General features: G+C 41.4%; 6 protein-coding genes across 6 annotated transcripts; 5 read left to right on the plus strand and 1 right to left on the minus strand.

Moving 5' to 3' along the window:
- Positions 1-2,349: 2,349 nt before the first annotated feature.
- Positions 2,350-4,510, plus strand: LOC108087917 (probable cytochrome P450 313a3). Its single transcript, XM_017185503.1, has 7 exons — positions 2,350-2,539; positions 2,595-2,795; positions 2,850-3,035; positions 3,097-3,169; positions 3,230-3,356; positions 3,719-4,292; positions 4,350-4,510. Exons 1-7 carry the CDS (start codon positions 2,386-2,388, stop codon positions 4,508-4,510), a joined length of 1,476 nt encoding a protein of 491 aa, XP_017040992.1. The 5' UTR covers positions 2,350-2,385.
- A 554-nt stretch (positions 4,511-5,064) lies between these two features.
- Positions 5,065-6,899, plus strand: LOC108087894 (probable cytochrome P450 313a2). Its single transcript, XM_017185471.2, has 7 exons — positions 5,065-5,221; positions 5,274-5,474; positions 5,535-5,720; positions 5,778-5,850; positions 5,905-6,031; positions 6,100-6,673; positions 6,736-6,899. The coding sequence occupies exons 1-7, from the start codon at positions 5,065-5,067 to the stop codon at positions 6,897-6,899; spliced, it is 1,482 nt and encodes a 493-aa protein (XP_017040960.2).
- A 466-nt stretch (positions 6,900-7,365) lies between these two features.
- Positions 7,366-9,231, plus strand: LOC122320774 (probable cytochrome P450 313a2). Its single transcript, XM_043209233.1, has 7 exons — positions 7,366-7,519; positions 7,583-7,783; positions 7,871-8,056; positions 8,133-8,205; positions 8,258-8,384; positions 8,437-9,010; positions 9,071-9,231. The coding sequence occupies exons 1-7, from the start codon at positions 7,366-7,368 to the stop codon at positions 9,229-9,231; spliced, it is 1,476 nt and encodes a 491-aa protein (XP_043065168.1).
- A 246-nt stretch (positions 9,232-9,477) lies between these two features.
- On the plus strand, positions 9,478-10,611 carry LOC108088088 (phosphoglycerate mutase 2). The gene has a single exon (XM_017185744.2). The coding sequence runs from the start codon at positions 9,572-9,574 to the stop codon at positions 10,454-10,456; it is 885 nt and encodes a 294-aa protein (XP_017041233.1). The 5' UTR covers positions 9,478-9,571; the 3' UTR covers positions 10,457-10,611.
- A 1,231-nt stretch (positions 10,612-11,842) lies between these two features.
- On the minus strand, positions 11,843-12,970 carry LOC108087924 (chymotrypsin-1). The gene is made up of 2 exons (XM_017185510.1): positions 12,335-12,970; positions 11,843-12,010 (listed from the first exon to the last, which is right to left on the minus strand). The coding sequence occupies exons 1-2, from the start codon at positions 12,968-12,970 to the stop codon at positions 11,843-11,845; spliced, it is 804 nt and encodes a 267-aa protein (XP_017040999.1).
- A 3,382-nt stretch (positions 12,971-16,352) lies between these two features.
- LOC108087895 (chymotrypsin-1) lies at positions 16,353-17,311 on the plus strand. The gene is made up of 3 exons (XM_017185473.1): positions 16,353-16,443; positions 16,501-17,102; positions 17,156-17,311. Exons 1-3 carry the CDS (start codon positions 16,353-16,355, stop codon positions 17,309-17,311), a joined length of 849 nt encoding a protein of 282 aa, XP_017040962.1.
- The last annotated feature ends 303 nt before the right edge of the window (positions 17,312-17,614 follow it).

The following is a 17,614-nucleotide window of genomic DNA, read 5'->3' on the forward strand; positions in this document are numbered from 1 at the left end:
TGCTTTTCATTTGTTTGCTCAAGGAAAATTGAAAAGTTGATTAGGTTCGAGGATAAGGCTTGAATGTACATCGAAAGTTTTTATCTCGATCTTTGAAAGTAGAAAAAAAATTAAAAAATTAAATTAAAAGAAACAACTTTAGATGCAAATAAAAAAGTTGTTAATGGGTTAATTATTAAAATAATTACAAATTGACTTTTACAAATATTGGCCATTATTTTATTCAATTTCTGTTTTTAAGAAACAATGTGAAAAAAGAAGCTACTAAAATTTGTTTATGTGCTTCTTACATTTTAATAAACAAAACAGTTACGACATGTACAATATAATAAAAATAATTGTTGCATTTTCTTTACCCCCACGAAGCTTCTTTTTATGTGGAAAATCTAAAATTTGAGATTTCTTAAAATATTGTTATAATATATTCATGGAAAAAGGACCATATTCCATAATTCAGACTAAGGGCCTAGGAAATGGCCAAATATCTGCCACAATCCCTCAACTTATGCATGTAAATCATTTGAAAGACCGTAAAACAGCGTCGAAAAACGCAAGCGAAAATAAAAACATGTCATTGCGAGCGGGCAAAGTGGAGCTAAAACATAAAATCAAAGATTTGTGCCCGGCAAGGGGCTTCCAACCCGGCTATTTGGGAAAGTCTGGATCCCGAGAAACCTGTGACCAGGGGCTCAGAGCACAGAACACAGAAGCGGCCATAAAGAAGCTTTTACGGCCACCGGACTGGAGGACTGGAGAACTGGAGGATTGGAGGACTGGAGGCGAAACCGAAGCCCAAGTCGGGATGATAAATTGTCTACCACGGCCAGTTGGCTTGTTGGACGTTTGTCGATTATTTGCCTGCATTTGCATTCACTGCATTTTGCCAGTGCAGGTCGACAACTTTTCACTGCCGACGACACTAACGGCTACCATAGATCAGTTCCGAGGACTGCGATGGCCATGTCCTACAGCCTTCTGCAGACTCCTCTGGGCAGCTCCAAGCTGGGCATTAGATTAGACAATTTGTTGGGGATCCGGCGGGCCAAGCTGTGTGTGTGTGTGTCTGTATGTGTGTGTATGTGTGTGCCTGCAAGCGCCAGGGTCGATGTTTTGTGGAATTTATCACCGCTCCCCGCGAGTTTCCCCCGCGTGTTAATTGAAAATTGTACGGTAATGTTGCTTATCGCGCGGCTATCAGCCGTCCTCCACGAGCCCCAGACTATGCACTGAAAAAAAAAATAGGAAGCTATTATAACACAAATACTATATTATGAGAGGCAAAACTAAAATATGTGGTATTAACCTGTAATAAATGAACTGCCAGTTTGATATTTTCCCGGATTATTATAATACCATTTAGTTACGAATTGATTTGTTATACACTTGTTAAATATCATTATGATTCTTATTTATTTTTTTATAATTTTCTTTATTAGAAATTTGTGGTATTGTTCCTGTAATTTTTTTATTCCTCTTTTCATACTTTTATTTTGGTGTAGGTCCCCATTCCGTGAATATCTTTTGGGGCTTGCGTGTGCCGAGTCCATGTTTGTGGGCAGCCTGCCACACCTTGAGACACCTTGAGACGCCTTGGGACACCACCACGCATCGATTTTACCTCCACGTACATGTACTCACATTGTGTGTGGCTTGCGGTGAAAATTTCTAACACTTTTTGACAACTTTTCGGGGAACGCACTTAAAAAATAATTTATCGCCGCTGACATTTTTCGTGACTTTAATTGCCGCTTCGATAGTGATTTACCTGTTGCGGTCCAGCAGCTTCTTGTCTATAGTTTTGTTTTCTTTCTTTTTTTCGGCTTTTTTTTTGGCTTAGCTGGGTAAGCTTCGCCTTAGACTCGTAAGCGGTTGACGCGATTCGAGCTTAATTGCTTTTTCACCCAATGTAGATGATGGATCGCCCGGCGATTGAGGGGATCATCAGGCCTCGGAACTCCAAGTTTTGGGGGGGTAGATTCTCCAAATCCGGAAGTGCGCGTAACCGCAAACTGCTTTAGTTAGGTGAGGTGTCTGGGCGTCCATCAAAATCAGAAGCTTTTTTAAGTGTTTAAACTACTTAGTAAGCTTACATTTAAGTTACTGAGCTTAAATTACCTCTAAACGTCTGGTTTATAACCTATCAGAAATCTTTTTTAAACGCCTACCAAATGGACGAAGTCCAACATTGTTTTGGGCAGCACGAGGTGAGCGTATATTTTGGCAACCAAGTTCATCTTTATACTTATTAAATTGACCACAAAGCACTAACTACGCTGAAATAACTGCGCTCTTCTATAAAAACCCTGCGGAAACCTTAAAGTGAAATCAGTTTGTAGAACTACTTTAGAGTGTTCATTCCTTTTAGTTCAGTTTTCTTAATACACAATGCTTACAAAGGACTTTCTACTAACTATTGGATTGTTTTTGTGGATGTACTTCCTATGGAATCGGCGCAGGCTATATTCGATGGCTCTCAAGCTGCCAGGTCCATTGGGACTTCCAATTCTGGGCATTGCAATCGAGTGCATTTTGAACCATCGTAAATTTGTTCAAAGCAACCAGAAGTGGAATACTTTAAACCCCTTACCCCACAGGTAAACTGACCATTCGAACAAAGTACATGGACAAGTATGGATCAACTGTCCTGCTCTGGTTGGGAATAACGCCTTTTATTGCGACCCGGGATCCAAAGGTTGCCGAGCAGGTCCTGAGTGCACCGGAATGCATCAACAGGAGTTCCATATTGACTCGGCCGATTGCCCACGGTTTGGGAGAAGGGTTGCTCACATTGGAAGGTACAGGATCTATGTCCCTAGTTTTTAATTTTATAACATTAAAATTCCCTTTAGGAGCCAAGTGGAGTGAACGTCGCAAGCACATTAACCAGGCATTCAAGCATAATGTACTTCTCAGCTTTTTCCCCATTTTCAATGCCGAGTCTAAATCGCTATTGACTTTACTGGACTCACTCGTCGGTCAGGGAGAAAAGGATATCCTCAATGACATAATCAGATGGTCGTTTAGAATAGCCACTCGTGAGTGAAGAATAATCAAAATACTATGATTTACTTCTGTTAATAAATTATTTCTTTACAGAAACCACAGTGGGGACCGATGTGCAGCACGAGGAAAACTTTAAGAACGATACCACCTTAAAAAGTTATCAGCGGTAAGAGAATAGCATAACTTGACAGGCGTTCCCTAAATTCTAACTTTTTCTTTTTTAAAGGGGCATGAAAATAGTCATCCTGAACATTTTGTTGCCTTTCACTCAGAACAAAATTGTTGCCTTGTTGTGCGGACTTGAAGGTCAGAGGTTGAAGATTGTAACAGATATTGACAATATGATTCAAAAAGTAAGTTTGGCCTTCCTTCATAAAGTTAAGTTTTTGAACCCTTGCAGACGATATTATAGATTCACCAAGAAAGTTGGGTAAAGAAGTAAAGTATTGACAGTAAAGGACGCAAAAATACGTTTTGCTACTTTTCAGCATACAAACATCATTTTCAGGGCAAAATAGTTTTTTTAAGCTCTTGAAGATCGGATTGATTTTCGAAAAGATAAAAAAAAGATGTTGAAATTAATTTTTGTTTTCGTTTTTCCGGCAACCAGAAAGTTGGTTGTTATTAGGGACTTTTAAGATTCTAGTTTTACTGCAAGATTATAAAAGCTTTAGCTTCCCGAACTTTATAGTTATCTTAACCCTTTTTTATATAGATTGTCGACAAAAAGCTCAACACAAAGACAGAAAACAGCGCACAGCCTGAAATGCAATCTGTGATCAACAAATCCATAGAACTGTTTCGGAACGGAGAAATGCCCATGCAAGATGTTAAAGGCGAATGTAGTGCCATGGTCATCGCTGCCTTTGAGACAACTGGTCTAACTGTTCGTCATACACTTCTTCTTTTGGCCATGTTTCCCGAGTACCAGGAAATCGCCTTTGAAGAGCTTAAGGAGCTCTTCCCAACGGCAGGATACTTCGATGTGGACTACGAGGACCTGCAGAAAATGGTTTTCTTGGACCGCGTTCTGAATGAAACCTTGCGATTGATGCCCTCCGTTCCGATTTCTGCGAGGGAAACAATTCGGGATTTCCGACTCTCGAACGGAGTTGTCATTCCAAAGGGAGTAAACTTTGGAGTCGACATATTCAACATTCATCGCAACCCGGATTACTGGGGTCCAGATCCTGGGAAGTTCAATCCAGACAACTTCCTGCCAGACAATGTGCGCGATAGGCATCCCTATGCCTTCATTCCATTTTCGAAGGGAAAACGGAATTGTATAGGTAAGTTAGTCAAATGACTGTGTAATCACTTTTTATAACTTTTTCCTACCTATTTAGGTTGGAGGTATGGAGTATTGTCTGCAAAGCTCGCTTTAGCCAAGATCCTCAGAAACTTTAAGGTGAGCACATCATTTCGCTATGAGGACCTGGAGTTCGCTGACAACGTAGGCATTGAATTGATTAAGGCCCCAGGATTAGCTTTTGAAAGACGGACTTAAGAGAGCTAATCCAAAGAACTAAAATATTATCATATAAGTTTTAATAATTTTTAACCGAAGTTCCTGAAAATGTATTGTAGATGTACTTACCTTGAAGCCATTTTGTTGTCCTCTGGTAGTGAGAATTTTATGTTTGAATCAATAAATAAATAGAATAATCAGAGTTTAAATTTTCTGTAGGTATTAAATAAAATCTAAATTGTGTACCTACATGCATATATGTTATATATTTATATTTTTTTTGCTCGCCGGTAGAAGAAATCAATTTTCAAGTATAATATATAAATCTATTATTTCAGTTAAAGATACAATTTATGTTGCCTAACAAACTAAGCTTAAAGTATACAAGTGGTTCCCAGGAAATTTGTTATTCTTCAAGTGCAAATCGTGAGAACTCCAATGAAGGTGGACAATCATCTGAAAGTTTAAAAGTAAGTAATTAAGCAGTGGAGGTGAAAGTCATAAATAGGTTACCGCTGAACTCAGAAAACGGAGCCACCACATAAGATATATATTCCAACACAACCAGCTTAGTAGTTCAAAACTGAAGTAAAATGATTGCGGTGCAGTTGATAATTGTCGCGGGAATAATTCTTTGGATCCGCTTCCTGTGGAATAGACGAAAACTATATATGCTGATGTGGAAGTTGCCGGGATCCATGGGACTCCCATTTATCGGAATCGCTGCAAATTACTTTCTATTCTATAAACGTAACTGAAGTCGCATAATAGAAGTCAAATCCTGAAACTCTTTTATTGCAAGGTAAAATGAGTATACGAACGAAGTACATGGACAAGAATGGATCAACCATTTTAACCTGGATGGGTACATTGCCAATTATAATGACACGGGATCCAAAAGTGGCTGAGGATGTGTACATGGCACCTCTATGCATCAACAGAAACTTGCATTCTACAAAAGCAATGGCTCTTTGCATGGGATCAGGACTTGTGACACTTCAGGGTACTTAAATTTAACGATTGAAGTATTTTATTTACTTAATTTGTGTCTTGTAATTTTTAGGGGACAAGTGGCTTGAGCGGCGCAAGCAGATGACTCCCGCGTTCAAACACAATGTTTTGATCAGCTTTCTTCCCATTTTTAATGCCGAAACAAAAACTTTGGTGGCTTTATTGGACTCCTATGTGGATCAGGGCGAAAAGTATATTCTCCCAGACTTGACCAGATGGTCGTTTAGAATTTCTACTCGTAAGCAAGTCAGCTGTAAAAATATTTTCATTTGGTCTGATCGATAGTTGATTACAGAAACCACTGTGGGAACCGATGTAAAGGAAGATGAACACTTCAACAACGATTTAATCTTGGAAAGCTACCAGTCGTAAGAGAAATGAAAGACCAATGATTTTACTGGCGTAATAAATTTTCTTTATAGACTTTTAAGACTCACCACACTCAATGTTTTGATACCCTTCCTTCAAATCAAAATAATTTCAAAGCTGCTTGGTTATGAAAAGCAAAGACAAAAAGACGTTTCTAATGTTTATCAAATGTTCGACAAAGTAAGTTAAAACGGTACGGTATGGTAAAGTAGTCAGTTGAAGGAATTTATGTTTTTTTTTTTATAAAGATACTTGACAAAAAGCTAAACTCAAGAACAGAAATCGATTGGAAACCTGAGCTCAAAACTGTCATCAACCGGACCATCGAACTCTTTCGAAATGGGGGAATTCCCTTTGAAGAAGTAAAAGGCGAATGTATGAGTATGGTTGTCGCTGCATTTGAGACAACTGCTGAGACAGTTTTCCACACTCTCGTTTTGCTGGCCATGTTTCCCAAGTTCCAGGATATGGTCTTCCACGAGCTCAAGGAACTCTTCCCATCGACTGGAGATTTCGAAGTTACCTACGAGGATCTACTAAAAATGGATTACTTGGAGCGCGTTGTAAACGAGACCTTGCGATTGATTCCTTCCCTTCCGATGGTATCAAGGGAGACAACAGACGATCTGCTTCTATCGAACGGAGTTATCATCCCCAAAGGAGTAACAATTTTAATCGACATATTCAACATTCACCGGAACACAGATGTCTGGGGTCCAGAAGCTGCGGTCTTTAATCCTGACAACTTTCTACCGGACAGAATTCGCGATAAACATCCATTTGCATTTATTCCCTTTTCAAAGGGAAAGAGAAATTGCATAGGCACGTTGTCTTTTTCCTCAGCGAATCAATTGTAAATAATAATTTTATAATTATTTTTCTAGGCTGGAAATATGGAATGATGTCTACAAAGCTGGCTTTGACCAAGATACTACGGAACTTCGAAGTAAGCACTACCTTTCGCTATGAGGATCTGGAATTCGTTGACACCTTGATCATGAAGTTGGCTCAATCACCACCATTGTCTTTTCAACGTCGGAAATCATAGCAGATTTTTTTTATTTCGGGAGTTGAACTATTGGTTATGGAGAGCCTAATATAATATGTTGGTGTGCGTTATACTTCTTAAAAGTGTTGTTTTAAATCTAAATACAAATCCAAATCAAATTAAACCACTTTAAAAATATTTCTTTGCCACTTGAAATTTTTCTCTAAATTGGTATTCTTGAATTTTTTATTTTGATTTTTTTTTTAATCAACTTTTTTATTCTGACCACCACATATGTGTTCCTTATATTATATATATCTAAGCCTAGCAGATTTAATGTGTGTGACCAAATGTGAATAAGGGTCAAGTACTACCATGTACTCAGAGTGGGGTTAGCCATAAATACGTCTTTCCAAGTAGAGGTTCGCTGCTATTCATAAATCTTGACCTGAAGCCAACGAATAGAGTCCCAAACAGAGATATATACTTGGACACACCTAGAGTCCCATCACAAAATAAGGTAAAAATGCTGGCAGTACACCTCTTAATTATCGCGTTGATACTTTGGTGGATCCGTTTTCTTTGGAGTCGACGGAGGTTTTATATGCTGATGCTTCAGTTGCCCGGTAAAATGGGACTGCCACTGCTGGGAATTGCTTTGGAACATCTTATCAAAAAACGTAATAACAACTGCCAGATAAATATTCTATATGATTTATTAAAGAATCCTTTTCCATCCACAGGCGGAATGACTTTTCGATCCGAGTTCATGGACAAGCATGGCTCAACAGTCCTTTCCTGGCTGGGACCGGTGCCACTTTTGGTCACAAGGGATCCAACAATAATAAAGGATGTCCTAGTATCTTCCGAATGCATAAACAAGTCCTCGCACACAGTTAGTGCTATGAACAATTGTATTGGTTTTGGACTGCTGGCACTCAGAGGTAACTTCATTAAAACCGACCGAATAAACATTGGTTGATATATATGTAAGTGTGAAATTTAGTGCCATTAACTAAAACATTTTTTAGAGCCCATATGGAGTGTTCGTCGCAAGCTAATGAATCCTGCGTTCAAAACGAATGTCCTGCTCTTCTTTTTTCCCATTTTAAATGATGAGACTAAAAAACTGGTAACATTGTTGGATACTTTTATTGGTCAGGGCGAGACCGATGTGCTTCGAGATATACTACGGTGGTCTTTTAGGGTATCAATCAGTAAGTGTTGTTTTAATATTGTCTCGAAGATAAAAATTATTATTTCATTAGGTAAAAATTGTTTTTGCCTTTGCAGAAACTACTCTAGGTTCAGATGTGCATGATGATGAAAACTTCAAAAACAATAAACTTATGGAAAGCTATCAATCGTAAGGCAAACTTTTTAACGATGTTTTCTACCTAAACGGTTTTAATTTTCAGAATTGCAAGTATAGTAACGCTAAATACTGTGATGCCCTTCCTCCAAAACAATCTCATTGCCAAAGTCTGCGGTATTGAAAAAAGGAGATTGAAAGACGCTGATTTAATTAATACAACACTTAAAAATGTAGGTAAGTAATTTCTTTAAAACTGTAACGATCTTAAGCATTATTTCTTAGATAATCGATAAAAGACTTAAGTGCAACTCAGAAAATACCTCACTACACATTCCCAACACCGTGATTAATAGAGCGATTAAACTATACCGTGATGGTGATATTAGCTATGAAGATGTGGCGAGCGAATGCAGTATAATGATTTCAGCTGCATTCGAGACAAGTGGCCTCACTGTTTGGCACACTCTGATATTACTGGCCATGTTCCCTAATTATCAGGATTTAGCATATGAAGAGCTTAAAAGGGTATTTCCAACGAGAGAGGACTTTGAAGTCACCGATGAAGATATGCAGCAATTAACTTACTTGGATCGCGTGGTAAATGAATCCTTGCGATTGCTCCCGGCCATTCCTTTCCTTCCGAGAGAAACCTCGGAGGATTTTCGTCTTTCAAATGGAATTCTTGTTCCCAGAGGAGTTACGATCGGCATTGACATATTCAGTACCCACCGGAACCCGGATGTCTGGGGTTCAGGAGCAGGAACCTTCAATCCTGATAACTTTTTGACGGAAAACATCCTCGAAAGGCATCCCTACGCATTTATTCCATTCTCAAAGGGAAAAAGAAATTGCATAGGTTTGTGTATCAAATTTTTTTACAGCAATTTAAAATAACTTATCTGTATTTTTTTCTTAGGCTGGAAGTTTGCGTTGATGACTGCTAAGCTCGGTCTAGCCAAGATACTTCGAAACTTTGAAGTCGGCACTACTTTTCGTTATGAAGATCTGGAATTTGTAGACAACTTCGTCATGGAACTGGCCCAGTCTCCAAAGCTCGAATTTAAAAGACGAGGCTAGAATATTATATTTTTGATTTTTGAAGACATTAAGCTTCACTACCATTTTGTTCTCCTTGTAATGATATATTTTTTCTACATTTGTTGATTCCCTAGTTAATTACAAGTGTCAATATATTTCTTTTAAGAAAATTACAAAAGAGTGTATTTTTTTTTGTTTGTGCAATAAGCTTAATTTACTTTTGCCCTGAATTATTTAAAAAAAATTATGCTAAATTTATTATTTGAAACATCAAAGTGTGCTGACTATAAGCTCCCATTCCATTTTCCTAATCTCTAAAAACTCACTCGAAATGCACACAATTAGGCTTTAAAATTTTTTCCAAATCTTAAGTTCCAAAATGCTGGCTCTGGCCAGGAACTCGTTGTGTGGCCAAATGCTGAGTCGTCTGGCAAACATCGATGCCCGAAGCCAAAGGCCGTACTCGAAGACATCCTCCGGTGGCAATGGGTCCGAGGGAAAGGGAAAGTACAGGATCGTGATGGTGCGGCACGGGGAGTCGGAGTGGAACCAGAAGAACCTATTCTGCGGCTGGTTCGACGCCAAGCTCTCCGAGAAGGGCCAGCAGGAAGCCTGTGCCGCCGGAAGTGCCCTGAAAACTGCCAACCTGGAGTTCGATGTGGCCCACACCTCGTTGCTGTCCAGAGCCCAAGACACCCTCACGGCGGTCCTGAAGTCCAGCGAGCACCGGAAGATCCCCATCTGCTCCTCCTGGCGACTCAATGAGCGCCACTACGGTGGACTAACGGGACTTAACAAGGCCGAGACCGCCAAGAAGTTCGGCGAGGATATGGTCCAAATTTGGCGACGCAGCTTCGACACTCCGCCTCCGCCCATGGAAAAGGATCACGAGTACTACGCCTGCATCGTCGAGGATCCTCGCTACAAGGACCAACTCAAGCCAGAGGAGTTCCCCAAATCGGAGTCACTCAAACTGACCATTGAGCGCACTTTGCCATATTGGAATGAGGTGATTGTGCCACAAATCAAGGAGGGAATGCGTGTCCTTGTCTCCGCCCACGGCAACAGTCTGAGGGGCGTGGTCAAGCACCTGGAATGCATGTCCGAAGAGGACATCATGGGTCTCAACCTGCCCACTGGCATTCCCTTCGTCTACGATCTGGATGAGAACCTCAAGCCTCTGGGCACCCTGCAGTTCCTCGGGGATCCCGAGACGGTCAAGAAGGCAATGGAATCGGTGGCCAACCAGGGGAAGGCAAAGTGATCTCGGCTCGATCCGTGATTTTCGGGCATAGAAGGTCAAAGCAATCAGCTCAATGCACTTGCATGCCAAACAAAAAACCAACAGATCGAAAGTGGCTGCGATGGAAACTTGGGCAAGGCGAATGTCAAGCAGCAAATAAATTTATTTGATTTTAATTGACAATGAAGAGTCAACAGCGATGGGCTGGGCATTGGTCTCTTGGTCTCTTGCTCTTCGGTCTTGGGTCCCAGGGTCTGGATCTGGGTCTCGATCTGAGCCAAAGTCCAGCCGTATTTATATGTGTTTCCATTGCGCTCGTTTAAGAAATCAGGGAATCGAGTGTGTCGCGTCAATTTTAATTGCTGCGGGATGAGTCCGCGCAGCCACTGGCATTCCACATGGGTCGAATTTTAATTTGTTTAAATGAAATACTCATTTAGGGCTTATTGACAAACAAATTGAATTGATTGATCTAAATGAATTTATATGGTGAGCAGTACTCAGGCGACTTTCAGTCACCGCTCAGATTGTCTCGGGATGAGAAGACGGGTGATGGGTGGTTGCTTGGGTTTTACTCTTCTGCGCATTTGAATCGCTGTTAGCTGTTAGCTTTCAGCTGCCTCTATATGGGAGTTCATTCGGGGCCAGATTTTCCATGTTAGACTCGCATTGATCCATAAAAATTGGGAGCATGAAACGAGCTGCAGGAAGGGCAAATATGGATCCTCTGCGGAAAGAGGTTCTTTTAAGGCTGTCTGGACCACAAAAAGGCATGAGCTCCACATTATTTGAACTTAATTACTCAGCCCACCTCGAGCCGAGACCAAAGTTGGAGCCCAAGTCAAAGACGGAGTCAAAGTCGGCGCCCCGTTAAATCGTTTCCAGTACAAGTACCAATCGCAGCATAGAAACGGCGGGAACATAAAAATGTTTGCACTTCGTATTTGTCGCGCATAAAATCTAATATCGAATTACAAGGCCTGGCTCCTCGGCAGAGGAGTGCGTGTCTGCGAAACGTTCTCCCTCCTCCCCCTGCCAACTTACCCCCTTCCCCCAAAACTTCACCGCCGTTCTGCTGCCATAAAGAAACTGAATTGAGTTAAATGCGCGATAAATTGCTTTTTGCATTTATCATGGTCGCCCTGGCAGGCGGCAGCCCAAGTTTTTCGCTGGAGTCGGGCCAAGCCTAGACTACGAGACCATGGCGATGCAGAGGCGACTCAGTGGACTCGGTGGACTCCACCCAGACTCCTCCGCCTCCTCCCCACGGCTGTGGCGAATATTGAACAAGATTTTTAATTAGTCGCCAAAGAGAAGAGAAACGGGGAGAGGCGAACCCACGAACGAAAGATTCCGAGGAATTTAGTCAAGTTCAAGACGGTTTATTTATGCGCTGCTGGACGGTATTTATTGGGCCAGGTCCTGGTTGATCACCTGGCTGATGTAGGCCAAAAAGCTGGACACGCGTGTGTAGACATCGGGTCTTCCCTGGGCGCAGGTGGACGAGCCGTACGACACAATGCCCACTAAATGCGGTTGGGGACCGGGCTTGATCAGGGGTCCTCCAGAGTCACCCTGAAATTGAGAAATCAAATGTGTATTTTGTAGGATATGCAGTTCATTGTTGCGAAGAGGCAATGCAACTACTCTTCTTGGGTTTCTTAATACAATTCATTATCTCACATTGTAGATTTAAATGCAAATGTTTAGAAAATTAGGTTAAGGCTTAAGGAAGGCGTTTGGAATTGTCGGTTTTTCACATCCATTAAATGTGATATTACAAATAATCATACGGAATAAGAAATACTTTACTCGCATAAATTTTCTAAGTGTGAGCTTTTCGTAACTTAAATATAATCTGATGAGGTACTTTTTAAAGGAAAATATGTTTGTTCTTACCACACATGCTCCTTGTCCATGAACAGCCAACGCACAGATCTCATTCCGGGTCACTCTAAAACCCTTTTGGTTGCACTCCTCGTTCGAAATGGTGCGATAATTCAGGGCCTGGAGATTATCCGGAAGAGTGGCTGATGAAGTAGCCGGAGTGGTGGATCCCCAGCCAGTTAGACGAACAGGAACCTTTTCACCAATGCGATCGGAACCACCCATTGGAATAGTACCAATATTAGATCTCTCCAAACGGAACGGAGGAGTAACCTTAACCACAGCGATGTCGTTAATGATCCGCGGAGTCATCGAGTACTGGGGATGGACATGTTTGGTCACCACCCTGTGGCGCAGTCCTCCCGACTTCCAGTTCAGAGTTCCAACCACCACACTGACGTCCTCCACTTTCATCTTTTCCATGCAATGAGCTGCCGTAAGGACATGTTGTCCACTAACAATGGAACCACCACAGAAGTGCTGCCAGCGACCTCGACGCTGCATTTGCAAGGACACTTGGAAGGGAACGGTTTCGTTCACTAGCTGACCACCATTAATTCGAGTGGGTGGTTCAGTAGTTGAGGTCACCAATTCAGCCCATCCTTGTTGGAGGATCAGGAAAATACAAAACAGCTTCAGGATTACCATTCTTGACTACGATATCACGTTTACTTTTTTGGTAATGAATGAAATGCAACTGCACCCCATGCATTTTATACATCCGCAGTTAAAAGGGTCTTATCATTTATTTGGCGATGCAAACATGTAATTTTTTGCGATCTTGAAACCATGCAATGTGGGCTGAATTTGGGTAACCTTCCACAGATATCTCCTATAAATACCTGTATTGGTTTTATGTACACTTATAAAAAATAACGGTGGACTTTTTTATTTATCATATATATTTAATCCATTTGTATCGTATAAAAATAATTATAACGATGACTGTAAAAAAAAGTGATATAGACAATTAATAACTTTTAATAATTAGCAAAAAGATGTCAATCATTAAATTTTGTATATACTGTTTTAATCGAACTATTAAATGGGTTATGTATTTAAATAAATATACACTTGAATTGTTAAATTAAATCTTATTTATTACGTGTTAAACGTTTCAAGGTGAGTCCTCACTTTTCTTTATATCGAAACTTGTCTAAATTTGAACCAAATAAATTTTAGAAACACTCCCCAGCAAACAGTAGTTGACTTGGATCTCCTGCTGGTCAGCTCCTTGCTGTTTTTGGATGTCCCCTTGCGTGTCTGGTTATCATAAGCTAGCAGGGATGCAGTCCACAGATGCCATCATAAAACTGGGCTTGACAGAAGCGCCTACCTGTTGTCATCAATTAGGTAACACGCTCACGCGACCGATAAATATTAGCCAGTTGAGCTAGCCCGATTCGGTATCTGCTTATCTGGCCAGAAGCGAGTTCGTATCTGTCCGCTGCTCAGTGCCACGATCTCTTATCTGATTTGCAAATAAAAATCTGTTTAATTTGCCAATGGTTGGGCCAGAGCCAAAGCCACGATCGCTGCATGTGTTTGGGGTCCAGAGTCATAATTTATAAGACCGGTGGACGGGGGCGATGCGAGCAGAAATGGAGGTGCACCTCGTGGTGCGATCCTGTGCAAATTAAGTACTAAAATAAACGACCAATTTACTGATTATGCAAAACACGCAATTAATTTTCCACTTGGAAACGAGTGCGAAAATTAATTGCCTGCGAAGCGGAAAACTCATTCGGCTGGCCAAGCTGATCCCGTTTGCTTATGTTGGCAACAGTCATAATCATTAGCATACAGGTCGAACCGGAGAAATATTTTGTTTTTATGCCCACCTGCTCCCGGTTGACCCGCAAATCAAGACAGCAGGCAATACCCTTCCGGCTGGCTACTGGTTTTAAAACCTGGCTTATAAACTGCCACTTCTCCCACTCCGCGGAGATCATAAAACCAGCGGCTCTGCCTTAAGAAGTCGGCCAATAAATCAAGCTGAAGACGTTGGCGGCAAAGAGACAAACAAGAAAACAGATCCCGAAAACAAAAAGCCCATAAAAATTGCACCGGGAATGAACGCTCACTTTGCTTCTGGCCAGTTCTTTTTGGCCACACGCACAATTCCACAGAAGTTGGCTGCCGAACATGGCCATGAATGAGGGCATCGGCGGGGCAGGCAATCAAACAAAATGTCATAATAATGATGGCGTCCCGTCGGAGCGGACAGGCAGGATGCTTATCTTGTTAACACCGAACCGATCCGCAGGCCCTCCAAAGGAGGATATTGTCGGGAAGTCTGCTGATTAAATGATTAAAGTGCATTTTATTAGTGGGAATTCTGAACATCTACTGCGGAATCGCAACAATGTTTTTCACTTTTAAATGCAGATTGAAGCGAAAAGAAGTTCTTATAAACAACATTTTAAAGTAAATTTACAAAAAAGTATAAGTAAAGGTAAGTAACATTAAGCCAAGCCAATAAAAATAGTATTGAGATTAATTGAAAACTTTTTAAAATTTAACAATCATATTCAACTGCAAACCTTAACATTATATTCACTTTTTAGATATTTTTAAGTATAAAAGCCAGTGGCTTTAGGTTTTTATACAATTTACTTAATATATTGCATGATTCCTTGGTGATCTAAAGGCCGTTTGATTAAAACCTCAAATTCTTAAATCAAAACGGGAAAATAGTTTATTAAACAAAATTCTTAAAGCAAAGCCACCTTTCTTTTGTTTGCCTTTCCTTGATTACATTTCCCTGGCTAGAACAAAGCCTAATGAGTTAACACACGGATTAACCCGTCAAGAAAAGTCGAAGGCACACCGAGCTCACATGCAAATTAGACCCAGGAATCGAGCATAAAGCCAGCAGATAAGTCATGCCTTGGCAGGGTGGTCCAATTAACAAAAGGCGCCGGACTCGGACTCGGATGCCCAGACACATCCTGTGGGTGGGGTGTTCGCTGGCGATATAATAAAGCCATTTCGGGTTCAAATCGGTTCGCTGGTTTGCTGGTTCGCTAGCTCCGTGGCGCTGTATCTCCGCGCAGGACAATTAACACAGAAGTCCAGAGATCAAGACCTCAACGGCAGCCAGGATGCAAAACGGAGGAGTCGCCGCGAAACCGCGAGGTGTGCATAATTAATTCGCGCCAGTGCGCCACACACAGCCATACGAGTACAGCCGAAGTCCCTGTCCAGATCGGGCTACACCCAAAATGATTCATTAGCCGGCTGCAATCAGGCCCGGAACTGACACATCTGGCTCCGAATGTGGACCAGATAGCACTCGCCATTCAGGGAAGCAGAGGGATTGGAATTGAGAATGGGATTGGGATTGGGTTTGTGGCAGAACCCGAGCCTGATTTGCATCGAACATGTGGAGCTGCTGCTGCTGCAGTTTCTGCCTCGTTTGGATCTGTGGCAACTTGCCTCCGAGGTGTCCGAGGTGCTGATTGCCAGCGGCAGGTCTCCTTGTCTCCCAGTCCGCGAAGTGAATTAAAAGAAATGTCCGCTGAAGTCGCAGGGCTTGTTTAATCGGAATATTTAAATTATTCGCTGATTAAAACTCTGAGGCAGATCGCTCTGGAAAGGAGTTGGTTGGCAGTCTGGTTGTGGTTTTGATTCTTTCAGTGGTTCTGCATCTTTGCGTAGGTGTTATTCCAGGGAACTGCGGAAGCTGGATACCTTGTCTGTCAATACATTTGCAGCTCCAATAAAATAATGTATCAGTGAAAAAAAGAATACTTAGTTACCTCTTTAATTTCTTTATATATCTTATTTAGCTAAAACCTCGACCACTCCCTGTAGTTTCTCCTTACCAACTGTCGTTTCCTATCACCTAGACCACTGCTATCGTCGCCCAGCGACCTTGTAACCCATTACATGAGGTGGGACGACCGCCCACAGCTCCACTCGATAAAATTCAAATGAATCGAGTAGAACGAAAAGGCCCAATTAATTGGAGCTCCGCGATGCGTATATAAACCTCGGATGCACTGCTAGTTTCAAGCTCAGTCTTACCATGAACGGAGTAATTTCTTTAGTGCTGCTGGTGGCAGTTTTGGCCACTCTAGATGTTGTCCTAGGTAAACCCATGGGCAACGTCATAGATTGTAAGTATAACTTATAACACAACCGAAGAGTTTTGCATATTAAATCTTTCCCTTCAGTGGACAAGTATTTCGAGGAGGCAGACACCAATTCCAACGAGCGTGTGGTTGGAGGTTATGATGTACCCCAGGATGAGTATGTTCCCTACCAGGTCTCCATGCAATTCCTCACTCGCAGTGGAAAGCAAAGGCACTTCTGTGGTGGTTCGCTGATTGCACCAAATCGCGTTCTTACCGCTGCTCACTGTGTTAATGGCCAGAATGCCAGTCGAATTAGCGTTGTATCAGGAATCAGGGATCTGAATGACAGCACAGGATACCGATCCCAAGTGCAGTCCTACGAGATGAACGAGAACTACCAGGAACTGGTGACCAGTGACATTGCCATTCTCAAGATCGATCCACCTTTTGAATTGGATGATAAGCGAGTGTCCACCATCGATGTGAGTGGTTCGGATTTGGTGGGAGCCGATCAGGAGGTTCTGCTCACTGGATGGGGATCTGTCTTCCACTTTGGAACAGGACCCTTTGCCAAGTATCCTACTGTACTACAGAAACTGAACTACAAAACACTAAGCAACTCCAAGTGCAAGGAGACAATGACCCAACTGACGGACACTGAGATCTGTGCTTTGGAGAGATTCGGCAAGGGAGCTTGTAATGTGAGTTTACTTAAGATTATTTATTACTCTTTTTAATTTTTTTTTATATTAAGGGAGACTCTGGCGGTCCTTTGGTCATGAAGAGTGGTGAGTCCTACAAGCAAGTGGGAGTGGTCTCCTATGGCACTGCCTTTTGCGCCTCCAACAGTCCTGATGTCTACACCAGAGTGTCCATGTTCGATGGTTGGATTAAGGAAAGAATGGCTTAAAGAGCAATCAGATAAAATTTAAATAATTTGAACACGTAAATACCGATTTAATAAAATTAAAATTATTGTCCTAATTCCGTGATATTATTATTATTATTTCTGTTGTAATGAACTCATGTCTTTTAACCTTTGCCATGAGGCTTGCAAATTTGCAGTTTTACCTTTTCTATATTTCCATAGCACGCAACTAGGTTACATTACCAGCATAACTCCTCATTATAATTTCAATTTCAAGATCAAATTTAATGGCATAACCAAGTATCCAAAGTGCCCCAGATATTTGCGATACTCATGCAAATTCTT

This window comes from Drosophila ficusphila, unplaced genomic scaffold, assembly GCF_018152265.1.
Source record: "Drosophila ficusphila isolate 14025-0441.05 unplaced genomic scaffold, ASM1815226v1 contig_791, whole genome shotgun sequence".
In the NCBI taxonomy this organism is placed as follows: Eukaryota; Metazoa; Arthropoda; class Insecta; order Diptera; family Drosophilidae; genus Drosophila; species Drosophila ficusphila.